This window comes from Rhinatrema bivittatum, chromosome 18 (assembly GCF_901001135.1).
Source record: "Rhinatrema bivittatum chromosome 18, aRhiBiv1.1, whole genome shotgun sequence".
Classification (NCBI taxonomy): Eukaryota; Metazoa; Chordata; class Amphibia; order Gymnophiona; family Rhinatrematidae; genus Rhinatrema; species Rhinatrema bivittatum.
In genome coordinates, this window is record NC_042632.1 from 10,821,823 (window position 1) to 10,835,193 (window position 13,371).

Consider the following 13,371-nt stretch of genomic DNA (forward strand, 5'->3'; position numbering starts at 1 on the left):
ACCCCCCCACTCAATCAGTTCATCAAGTAAATCATTAAAAAACAGGATCACAGTGGGCTCTGGTAGAATTAGACCTGTAACAAGGAGACACACACAGTATCAAATGCAACAAGAACATAAAGCCCTCCCTATATTAACTGAAGAAATTCTAGAGAAAAACATTGATGTGTTACCAGAAAAGAGAAAAAACCAATGCATGCAGAATTTCAAGATCCATAACCAAAAGAAAAAGCTAATTGAGATGGATAACTCTGTCATCAATGGCACAACTGCAAAAGGAAAGAGTAAAGTGAATAACAAATCTCAACTAAAGTCTCATAAGGAGTACAGGAAAAGCAATAACCGTAAAGAGAGTACCTGGAAAGCTATGACTACAAATGCTCATAGTTTGGGAAATAAAATCCCAGATCTGCAGGCCCTAATAACAGAGGCAGAACTGGACATCGTTGCTATCACAGAGACATGGTTCACAGAATCTCATGATTGGGATACGGCAATACCAGGCTATAACTTGTTAAGGAAGGACAGAGTGGATAGAAAAGGGGGAGGTGTGGCTCTTTATGTCAGAAATAATATCCAAGCATCTGAGCTGCAAGGAAGTTGGGGCAAGGAAGAAGCACTATGGGTCGACCTAAAAACAGATGATGGAGCATCCATTTATATTGGAGTGGTTTACAGGCCTCCAAACCAAAAGGAAGAGCTGGACAGAGATCTGGTTGAAGACATCCATAAGATAGGTAAGAAAGGGGAAGTGGTGATCGTTGGTGACTTTAATATGCCAGATGTAGATTGGAAAATCCCATCTGCAGAATCTAAAAACAGTAGAGCAATAGTGGATGCCATGCAAGTATCTTTGTTCAAACAAATGGTATTGGAACCCACAAGAGAAGGAACTATTCTTGACTTAGTGCTCAATAATGGAGATATCGTCTCTGATGTCAAGGTGGGCGCCCACCTCAGCACCAGTGATCATCAAACGGTATGGTTTAATATCACTAAAAGAATATGGAGAAGAAGCACAAAGACCAGAGTTTTACAGTTCAAAAACACAGACTTTGAGGAAATGGGGAAGTACCTAGAGGAAGAACTAAATGGATGGGAAAATGAGAGAGATGTGGATCAGCAGTGGACCAATCTAAAAGGAGCAATCGCCAAGGCAACTGCTCTATATGTTAGAAATGTAAAGAAAAGCAAAAGAAAAATGAAACCTATCTGGTTCTCAAAGGAGGTGGCTGACAAAATTAAAGCTAAAAGAACTGCATACAAGAAATACAAAAGATCCCAAAGGGAGGAGCACAAAGAAGAATATCTGATTCAACTGAGGGAGACTAAGAAATTAATCAAGTTGGCAAAAAGTCAAGCGGAAGAGAGGATTGCCAAGGAGATAAAATATGGTGACAAAACATTTTTCAGATACATCAGCGAAAAGAGAAAAGTCCAAAGTGGTATAGTGAAATTGAAAGGTGGAAATGATCAATGTGTGAAGAGAGACGAAGAAATGGCAGAAATATTAAACGAATACTTCAGCTCTGTGTTCACTAAAGAAGACCCTGGAGAAGGACCATCTCTACACAACAAGAAACTGGAGGGAAGCGGAACAGAGGAAAATCCATTTACAGTAGATAATGTATGGGAAGAGCTAAAGAATCTGAAAGTGGACAAAGCCATGGGGCCTGATGGGATTCATCCAAGGATACTGAGGGAGCTCAGAGATGTGCTGGCGGGACCGCTGTGCGACCTGTTCAATAGATCCCTAGAAACGGGAGTGGTGCCGAGTGATTGGAGAAGAGCGGTGGTGGTCCCGCTTCACAAGAGTGGGAACAGAGAGGAGGCTGGTAACTACAGACCGGTTAGCCTCACTTCGGTGGTGGGAAAAGTAATGGAGTCACTGTTGAAAGAGAGAATAGTGAACTATCTACAGTCGGGAGAATTGATGGACCAGAGGCAGCATGGATTCACCAGAGGAAGATCCTGTCAGACAAATCTGATTGACTTTTTTGACTGGGTAACCAAGGAATTGGATCAAGGAAGAGCGCTCGATATCATATACTTGGATTTCAGCAAAGCTTTTGATACGGTTCCGCACAGGAGACTGGTGAATAAAACGAGAAGCTTAGGAGTGAGTGCCGAGGTGGTGACCTGGATTGCAAATTGGTTGACGGACAGAAGACAATGTGTGATGGTAAATGGAACCTTCTCTGAAGAGAGCGGTTTTAAGTGGTGTACCGCAAGGATCGGTGTTGGGACCGGTCCTGTTCAATATCTTTGTGAGCGACATTGCGGACGGGATAGAAGGTAAGGTTTGTCTTTTTGCGGATGACACTAAGATCTGCAACAGAGTGGACACGCCGGAAGGAGTGGAGAGAATGAGATGAGATCTAAGGAAACGAAGAGTGGTCGAAGATATGGCAGCTGAGATTCAATGCCAAGAAGTGCAAAGTCATGCATATGGGGAGTGGAAATCCGAATGAACTGTATTCGATGGGGGGGGAAGGCTGATGTGCACGGAGCAGGAGAGGGACCTTGGGGTGATAGTGTCTAATGATCTGAAGTCGGCGAAACAATGTGACAAGGCGATAGCTAAAGCCAGAAGAATGCTGGGCTGCATAGAGGAATATCGAGTAAGAAAAGGGAAGTGATTATTCCCTTGTACAGGTCCTTGGTGAGGCCTCACCTGGAGTACTGTGTTCAGTTCTGGAGACCGTATCTTCAAAAGGACAAAGACAAGATGGAGGCGGTACAGAGAAGGGCGACCAGGAAGGTGGAGGATCTTCATCGGATGACGTACGAGGAGAGATTGAAGAATCTAAATATGTACACCCTGGAGGAAAGGAGGAGCAGAGGTGATATGATACAGACTTTCAGATACTTGAAAGGTGTTAATGATCCAAAGACAACGACAAACCTTTTCCGTAGGAAAAAAATCAGCAGAACCAGGGGTCATGATTTGAAGCTCCAGGGAGGAAGATTCAGAACCAATGTCAGGAAGTATTTCTTCACGGAGAGGGTGGTGGATGCCTGGAATGCCCTTCCGGAGGATGTGGTGAAGACCAGAACTGTGAAGGACTTCAAAGGGGCGTGGGATAAACACTGTGGATCCATAAAGTCAAGAGGCCGCCAATGAAGAGTGGGTGACTTGCCAGAATGATGGCTGCTGCCTGGAGACAATACCCTTATTAAATAAACATACACATGCTTACTGTGACTCCAACATCGCTCTAAGCTTCAACAGCAAGAGGAAATGAGGAAAAAAGGATTCACACTCACAAAGAGGGGAGTAGCTGGCTTGTTACGGCGGTTACTACCCCAAACCAAATGTGCCTGATACTTCACTTTCGATGCATATCCAGCATGGCTCTCTGCTTCAACGGCAGGGGAGAAAAAAAGAAAACTGATACTTCACGCATATCCAGCATAGCTCCCTGCTTCAACGGCAGGGGAGAAGAAAAACAACCAATAAGGGCTGTATAACATAGTCTGGGTAAAACAAATAAGCATGGGTGTAGCTTGCTTATTGCGGCGGCTACTACCCCTAACTAATCAAGCTAAATATTTCACTTGGATGCAGCTCCATCACTGCTCTCTACATTAAAGGTGGGGGTGGAAGGGAAATAGAACCAAGAGCTAAGAGAAACAGATAAGTATGAGAGAAAAAATGTGTGAAGCTTGCTGGGCAGACTGGATGGGCCATTTGGTCTTCTTCTGCCATCATTTCTATGTTTCTATGCATCTAAGTGTCTAGCTTAATTGGTTAGGGGTAATAACTGCTGCAGTAAGCAAGCTACTCCCACGCTTGTTTAGCCAGCCTCTGCAATTCAGTCCTTGTTGGTGGTTGTCTGAATATAAATCCTCTTTTCCCCCGCCGTTGGAGCAGAGAGCTAAGCTGGATATGCATTGAAAGTGAAGTATCAGTCTTATTTGGTTTGGGGTAGTAACCGCCGCAACAAACAAACTTTTTTGTGAATACAAATTCTTTTTTCCACATTTCCTCTTGCAGTTGAAGCATAGAGCAATTTTGGTGTCGCATTAACAGTGAGTATGTGTATTGAATAAGGGTATTAATCTCCAGGTAGTAGCTGTCATTCCCGCAAGCCACCCCCATGTCTCTTCTCTTCATTCACATCCTCTAGACTTTATGGATCCACTGTATTTATTCCACGCCCCTTTGAAATCCTTCACAGTTTTGGTCTTCACCACTTCCTCCGGAAGGGCATTCCAGGCATCCACCACTCTCTCCGTGAAGAAATACTTCCTGACATTGGTTCTGAGTCTTCCTCCTTGGAGCTTCAAATCATGACCCCTGGTTCTGCTGATTTTTTTTTCCAGCGGAAACGTTTTGTCAAAGTCTTTGGATCATTAAAATCTTTCAAGTATCTGAAAGTCTGTATCATATCACCTCTGCTCCTCCTTTCCTCCAGGGTGTACATATTTAGATTCTTCAATCTCTCCTCACAAGTGATTCGATGAAGACCCTCCATCTTTTTGGTCACCCTTCTCTGGACTGCCTCCATCTTGTCTCTGTCCATCCGGAGATACGGTCTCCAGAACTGAGCACAGTACTCCAGGTGAGGCCTCACCAAGGACCTGTACAAGTGGATAATCACTTCCCTTTTCTTACTTTATATTCCTCTCTCTATGCAGCCCAGCATTCTTCTGGCTTTAGCTATTGCCTTGTCACATTGTTTCGCCGACTTCAGATCATTAGACACTATCACCCCAAGGTCTCTCTCCTGCTCTGTGCTCATCAGCCCTTCACCCCCCATGGAATACAGTTCTTTTGGATTTCCACACCCCATATGCATGACGCTGCACTTCTTGGTATTGAATCTCAGCTGCCATATCTTCGACCACTCTTCCAGCGTCCTTAAATCCGGTCTCATTCTCTCCACTCCTTCCAGCGTGTCTACTATGTTGCAGATCTTAGTGTCATCCGCAAAAAGACAAACCTTACCTTCTATCCCATCCGCAATGACACTCACAAAGATATTGAACAGGACCAGTCCCAACACCGATCCTTGCGGCACTCTGGATGTACTCTCTGAGGCATCTTACTTCCTTAGGTAGGCTGTTCCATAGAAGCTTCAGAGAAGAAAGCATGCTTTCTGGTTTCATTAAGGACGGGTAAGCCAGGAGATGGGACATCTAACATTCCATTTGTTGACCTGAGGGACTGGGGGAGGGGGGCAAATGTGGATTTTTAGAACCAAGGAAATCTAGAGGGAGTGTAAGTTGTAAATAGTTGAGTGCATTATTATGGCTAGCTTGTATTGTATACAGAATTCAATTGGGAGCCAGTGTAGTTTTTTTGAGGACAGGAGTGATATGTTAATGAATGGGAGTTCCAGTTAAGTTTTGCTGCTGTGTTTTGTGTGATCTGTAGTGGACAGAATGCATACAGTGGGAGACCTTTTAGGAGAGAGTTAAAATAATAAGATTGAAGGACAGACGAAATCAGCATGTTCAAGAAGGGGGCTTGAGGTGACAGAGTAGACGTATTTTGTAAAAGGATGAGTTGGTAATGGTTCTTTATATGGTCGAACAGAGGGTGAGAGAGGGGTCAATGGTGACTCCAAGTTACAATACCGTTTTGGAGACCGTGATGGAGTGAGTCCTGATCACCCCAATCAGCCAACTCCTAGGTCTCTCTTTATTCTCCCTAACTCTTTTCAACGCACAATCCATCACTAAGAAAACTCTGATCCTCAATGACTATCTCCTGGACGCCAAACCGGACATCTGCGCCATAACGGAAATCTGGCTTAAACCAACAGATATAGCCCTAATAAATCAACTCCCCACTCAGATGTATGACTTCTTTTCCCTCCCTCGACTAAAGAAAAGGGGAGAGGGCCTACTTCTAGCGACCAAAAAAGAACTGAGAGTCTCCCAACTCCCAGTAAAATCGGATTCAAAACTGGAAATAGGCCTCTTCAAAACAACCCAACTCCAAATCCTCTTAGTTTATGCCCCTCCAGGACTCCTCGACTCTGACGCCTCCCTCATAATAGAATTAATTGCAAAACACATTAACCTGGACTCCCTCGCCTTGATCCTGGGAGATTTCAACCTGCATGTCAACAACACCACACTCACAACCAACTGCGAAGCCTTACTCTCTACCCTTACAGCCATGGGCTTCCAACAGATTATAAACAAGCCCACCCACAAAGCAGGACACACCCTGGACCTCATTTTCACGAACTCCGGCATCACGCACTCTTCCACCCCGGTTTGCACTCCAGTCCCCTGGTCGGATCACTCACTAATCACCGCTACTTTTTCAATAACAGAAACCCGTAATCTTCACCTCTCTCAATCCCCGTTCACCTACAGAAGAGCTTGCTCTTCCGATGACCTCAGCTTCCACCTGGCTAAAGAACTTACACACTTAAACCTTTCAGATCCCAACTCAGCCTTATCATCTTGGAGCAATATCACAGAGGAAATAGCAAATAAATTATGTCCTCTTTCAACAAAAACACTCAACCCAAACTCCCCAAAGAGACAACCATGGTTCACCAATGACTTACGGAAACTCAAACAAATCCTCAGAAGAAAGGAAAACTGATGGCGCAAAACCCCTTGTCCCAGCGCACACTCCACCTACAAATCTGCCCTCCACCACTACAGGAACTCTACCCTAAAGGCAAAAAGAGATTTCCACGCTCACAAGATTCACGACCTTACCTTTGACGCAAGAGCCCTCTTCTCCTACGTTTCAGAACTAACACCCCATCTATCCCCAATGAACAAGCACAATCCAAAGCCGATGAACTAGCCCTATTCTTCCAAAGTAAAATCACCAATCTCTTAACCCTCTTGCCACCTAGTCCCACTCCTCTGACTAGCTCCTACCAACTACTCAACAAAAGAATCTCACTGGATTCATTCGAACCTACCACCGCCTCAGAGATCCAATCCCTATTAAAGAAAATGAAACCGTCCTCCCATCCCTTCAACGTAATACCGTCAAAACTACTTCTGCTAATACCAGAAACTATCTCCAAACCACTAGCGGACATTGTAAATTGTTCCTTAACACAGGGAATCTTCCCTGACGCCCTAAAAACTGCCTCTTTGAAACCACTACTAAAGAAGCCAGACTTGGACCCCAAGAATCCAAACAACTTCCGCCCAATCTCCAACCTGCCTTTTGAAGCAAAGATTTTGGAAAAACTGGTCAATTCACAACTCTCTAACTACCTCGAAGATCATGAAATACTACACCCCACACACAATTCGGGTTTCGCAAGGCTTTAAGCACTGAAACCCTACTCCTATCGCTAACAGACCACCTCATCATGGGCTTGGACAAAGGTCAATCTTTCCTACTAATTCTACTGGACCTGTCGGCAGCTTTCGATACTGTCAACTATGCCACCCTCCTCAACCGTCTCTTGGACATCGGAATAACAGGCTCTGCTCACACATGGTTCAAAACATTCCTTAGTAACAGAGGTTACAAAGTTAAAATCAATAATAATGAATCCCCCCGCTACAATTTATTTATTTATTTTATTTATTTAAAATTTTTATATACCGGCATTCATGTTGCAAACATCATGCCGGTTTACATATAACAGGGGTGTACAGTGAACAATTCAATAACCTATTTGTGTAGAAGGAAGCAGTTACAAATAACAAGGTAATAGAACTGGGAGGAAATTCCTTGTGAGGAATTAAGACAATTCCTCACAAGGAGTCCCTCAAGGCTCCTCACTATCCCCAACGCTATTCAACATATACCTTCTTCCTCTATGCCAGCTATTAACTAACCTGCAACTAAAACATTTCTTATACGCTGACGACGTTCAAATTCTGATACCCATCAAAGAATCTATCACAAAAACTCTTAAATACTGGGAAAACTGCCTACAAGAGATCAATGGACTTCTCGCATACTTAAATCTGATTCTAAACCCGGCCAAAACGGAACTCCTCCTCATCACAACCGAAAGCAACAACTGCCCACAAACTGCTCCAGTGAATACCATTGTTACACAAGCAAGAGACCTAGGGGTAGTAATGGACAAACACTTGAATCTAAAAACATTTATCAACAATACAACCAAGAACTGCTTCTACAAGCTGCAGGTAATCAAAAGAATGAAACCACTTCTACACTTTCAGGTCTTCAGAACAGTCCTACAATCCGTAATATTCTCCAAGATAGATTATTGCAACTCTATCTTACTAGGCCTGCCGTCCTCTTCCATTAAACCACTTCAGATGCTCCAGAATGCAGCAGCCAGAATCCTGACAAATTCCAGAAGAAGAGACCACATCTCTCCCATTCTAATAAATCTACACTGGCTGCCAATACACTACAGAATCCTACACAAGTCCTTGACCATCATCCATAAATCCATCCACTCCCTAGCCCCTCTCAACCTCCAAATCCCCCTCAGACTACACACATCATCCAGACCCATCAGAGAAGCCTACAAAGGAGCACTGACTGACTGTTCTCCCAATTAAATCTACACACCATATTACACTCAGAGACCGGGCCTTCCCTACAGCGGGCCCCGCTCTTTGGAATACCTTACCACCTGATCTCAGACTTGAACCTTGCCTATTAACATTCAGAAAAAGGCTTAAGACTTGGCTATTTAAACAAGCCTTTCCCGAGACTAATTTCCAAGGAGAGATCCTACGGCAATCAAGCCCTCCAGAGTCTAATATCCATTGAGAGACCTTACTGCACAATTAAATAATATCCATAAAGAGACATTACTGCACAATGTAAATAATCTACTTCTGTATATATTTATATTTATTCTTGACTATTCTTGTCGTCTTCCTCCCCCAGTTTCAACAACCTTGTTATATTGTAACTTTTGGTTTCCCTGCACTGGTTTAAAAAGAACAAAGTTATTGCACCCCCCTGTTATTTGTAAACCGGCATGATATGATTGTATCATGAATGCCGGTATAGAAAGCTTTAAATAAATAAATAAAATAAATCATCAGCAATAGAAATTCTTTCAACATACCATCCTTCTAAATGTTGTTCATCTGCAGTATCATGCTGACAATCAAATTTAAATGGAACCACGGCACACCATGTGATCTAAAATGACTAATAGACATATAGTTACTCATCATGGGAACCTACAACAAAGCTGACCACTGAAAATAAAGATTGAGGCCATTAAGGGCTAAAGTGTTCCAATTAAACATAAAGTGCTGCTCACATTGAATCAACAACACGTGAAATATCATTCCTTTTCTGGAATCTCTCGAGTAAAAACAAAGAATTTCAAATCTTCCAAAGAATGTTTCTGGAAATTCCAGTGTTCCACTAAGGATGCTTGAATCTTCATGCTCCATATGTAGATTCTGTGTGTTCCACAATATGTTGATGAATCTCCTGTCTGCCCAATATAGGTCAGATCACAATGGCACATATAATTGCATAAATTACTTGAGATGAATTGAAGTTAAATCATGGTGGTAACTTTTTTTTATGGCTCTAAAATGAATGTTGAAACTGGGTTATTTTAAAACATGTACGTATACTGAACGTTTTCACATGAAAATGTGTCCTTATTTTGAGTAGAATTAGTCAATGCAAATGTAAACACAGATGACTTAAGGTTATTTTTTTAAGTACAAACTTTTTAAAGAGCAAAACGGGGCTCAGAAAAGGTCCTAGTGTACTCAGGACATGCTAGTGCTTTGAGAATTTGCTTAATGACTGAAGATCACACAAATGATCAATGGCTATTAATAAATTTTGATGGTTCACATATAATGTCCATTTATGAGCGCATTTTAATACAGGCTTTAGAATATTAACGATTAATAAGTGTCAGATGTGGTGTTTGAGTTTTAAACTCCTCTGTCGTATATATTCTACACAGCTTTAAAAATTGCCCCTCAGGGATATTTTTCAATGAACATGGATGAAAGCTTGAATAACGTAAGAGTATTTTTAGCAGTGCTTTTCATATAAATGGAAGTAGCCACTGTTGTAAACTCTGTGTAGTCATATGTCCAAAAATGAAATACTGTGAGCATGGTATCGAATGATAATCTGTAAGTTGGGATCCAAGGTGTTTAACCACCGAACAAATTCAAGTAATTGTGTGCACATCATTGTCCACATCCAGAATACGTTGTCTAGAAATCTCCAAAAAATGTTTGAAGAAAAAGTATATATTATAAATGTATTATTCAAGTGCAGCTACATATAAGCAGGCTATTGATAGGGTCATTGATGACCTCATTGCAGTTCCTTTAATTTGCTGGTAAAAGGCTGAGTTAATGCAATTGTGGCAAGCGACTGAATGCATCTTCATCAGCTATCCCATATCTATCAAAAGAATGTTATATAATATTCAAAGCCACGCCTTGTGGGATATTTCTGTATAGTGCCGCTATATCCGAGAGGTGCCTATCTGTCGGTCCCTATAAATATTTTTAAGGAAGCCAACTTGGGCAATCACGTTTGTTTGCCTTGCAAGACAGAACCGTGATTTTATTTTAAAAAAATGGTAGTTTGAAGACCAAATACAGCTTGTATTTAATAGAGGAAATGATGGGATGGGCTGAGTTAAATGGTTCCTTAATGTGTTAAGTAAAAAATCCACCTTTTTATACTATTGCTTTAAAATATTTTATTGGCTAAGAAGCTCCATAAAGCAGGGTATTATTTCTACATAGACACCTGATGGCAGAAAAAGATTGTATGACTTATCTAATCTGCCCATCCGCCCAACTAATTTAATTTATTTTTACAATTTGCCCAGCAGATAAGAAATAATGTAAGGAGAAGTGTGCAGAGGCCTTTACCTTGCGTAGTACCCAGAAATCACACCCTTGTTTTGTAGATGTTCAGAACCAAAAAGTTGTGTGTGTGTGGCAAACAGGCATACACTAAAGTTCTTTTGGTTTGTCTGCTACAGGGCACTGTGGACCACTGTGTGATAGGAGTGATGATCCTTTCAGAGCTGACTCAAGAAATGAATTTGGTATGTTTATTAACTTGGTATTAACTTTTTGGGGGCATGCATGCTGAGATGTGTCATGGTTTTTAGCCTTTAGAACTCCTGAACATTCCTTGCCAGAAATGTCCAGAACTTTGTAGTATGAAACAGCCCTGCATTAAGAATTATTTCATAACCAGGAATATGATGTCATTACTACCATAAATCAAATATATGAATTTAATAGCCACCCAGAAAACTGCCACATCTACATAGGCAATATACCAGTACAAGAAATCTATCATAAGATTGATTTAATAGATAGCTGTAGAACAGTTGTCATGTCATAATCCTAATAATGTGGTAGTATTGGTCATTGAAGGGTAGGACCTCAAGAAGTCTTTTAGTTCATCCTCCTGCCTCCAGGTAGTATAGTATGGGATCAACATCATGTTCATTATAAAGTTTGGGAGCCTCATTTTTGGTGATTTTTCTGGTTTTTCTTACTCTAAATACAGGTTTTCATTAAGGACAGAAAGGCAGTGAGGTATTTCAGTAAAATGAAAACATATCCAACAAAGCTATGGGAACCATTCGTTTGTACTTAGAACTTATTATGGCCAGCATCCCAGTTTTATAGCTTAACCTAGCTATACCCTAATTCGGCAGACTTCATCACTCACACCAGTTGTTTCTAAAGCACCCCATCCAATATAATGTGCTTTTATCATCACTTCAAAGTAGAAGCGCCACACTCACTATAGAAGTTAAATTTGCAGAATATGTTTTAAATGATATACAAGTCTTAATGCTGAATTACAAGAGCTATTTAATTTTACCTTATTGGACAAAAACTGAAGAATTCAAGGAGCCATCATCTTACTGGCTGAGTTCAGAAGATTTACATGAAGGTTCTTCTGTTGTTCCTCCCCTTTCTGTTTCAAATTCAGTCTGCTACCAACTACCAATTTCCTAGCATGTAGCAGATGGAATCCCCTACGAGAGGGACTCCGTCAGACTTCCCGTCATTTCCCACTATTACATTTCTTTGTCTCTCTCCACACACTGATCTTTGTCACCTTTCAATTTCACTATACCACTTCGGACCTTTCTCCTTTTTCTGATATATCTGAAAAATGTTTTATCGCCTCACTTTACCTCTTTGGTTCCATATGCTTTCTGACCTCTGGAGAACATGTGGTTGGCTGAATGTCAGAGAGGCATAGGAAGCCCATGATCTTCCAGGGGACTTAAAAGTAATAGTTCTCAAAACTATCCTTGTGACCTCACACAAGCCTGATTTTCTGGATCGCCACAATGAATATGCATGTGATAAATTTTGCTTACTTTTAGGTTTCCAATATATGCAAATATCTCATATTTGTATGTGACGGGAAGTTATGAGAAGCGTCACTTCCCATCTCCATCTGCTGGCAGCTGATACAAAGCCTCATTAGAGGCCCGGATTACCTGCATTTATATTCTTCCTGCCTGATGCTTTCCTCGGGCCCTGAATTGACCTGCCGCGCCCTTCCCCCCCTGGATGACATCATCAGCGCACAGAGGGGGTCAAAAGCGCGAGCCTGAACCGAGAAGCGTCACTTCCCGTCTCCATCTGCTGGCAGTTGATACAAAGCCTCATCAGAGGCCCGGATTACCTGCATTTTCATACTTCCTGCCTGATGCTTTCCTGCCGCACTCTTCTGCCCCCCCCCACCCCGTTGACATCACCAAAAGCACGAGCCTGGACCGAAGGCGCTGCGTGCCGAAGGAGTGCGACCAAGGGGTCTGCCCCTTAGTGTGCCCCTTTGTGCTGCCCCTGCCTAATAGCTCACTGGACACTCTTCCGTTTCCCATTCCAGCGGTCATCGTAAATGCGACAACCTGTAAGTAACCAAGATGGAAATTAAACAGATTACCCCCATCATCATGAAAAATTAAAAAAACCCCATCCGAAGCCATCCTCGAGATGCCTTACTCCAATTCCCTTAGTACCAAACTCACTATTGCTAGGAATGTCAATGATCTCTACTACTTCTGAACGCACAGTCTTTGGCAAAAAAAAAAAAAAAAAATGCCTGTCTTCACTGATCTTGTTTTGGATAATAAACCTGATTTCTGTGGAGTGACTGAGACCTGGTTAAAAAAATCGGATATTGTCACATAAGAACATGAAAACATGCCATACTGGGTCAGACCAAGTGTCCATCAAGCCCAGCATCCTGTTTCCAACAGTGGCCAATCCAGGCCATAAGAAACCTGGCAAGTACCCAAAAACTAAGTCTATTTCATGTTACCGTTGCTAGTAATAGCAGTGGCTATTTTCTAAGTCAACTTAATTAATAGCAGGTAATGGACTTCTCCTCCAAGAACTTGTCCAATCCTTTTTTAAACACAGCTATACTAACTGAACTAACCACGTCCTCTGGCAACAAATTCC

At 42.0% G+C, this 13,371-nt stretch overlaps 1 protein-coding gene across 3 annotated transcripts in view; it reads left to right on the forward strand.

The window, feature by feature from the left end:
* RANBP17 (RAN binding protein 17) overlaps window positions 1-13,371 on the forward strand; it is a 1,033,051-nt gene that overhangs the window by 56,744 nt on the left and 962,936 nt on the right. For all 3 annotated transcript variants that reach the window (XM_029583607.1, XM_029583608.1, XM_029583606.1), the window contains exon 5: window positions 10,911-10,976. In XM_029583607.1, coding sequence (XP_029439467.1) covers window positions 10,911-10,976 — 66 coding nt within the window. The remainder of the gene's footprint in view (window positions 1-10,910; window positions 10,977-13,371) is intronic.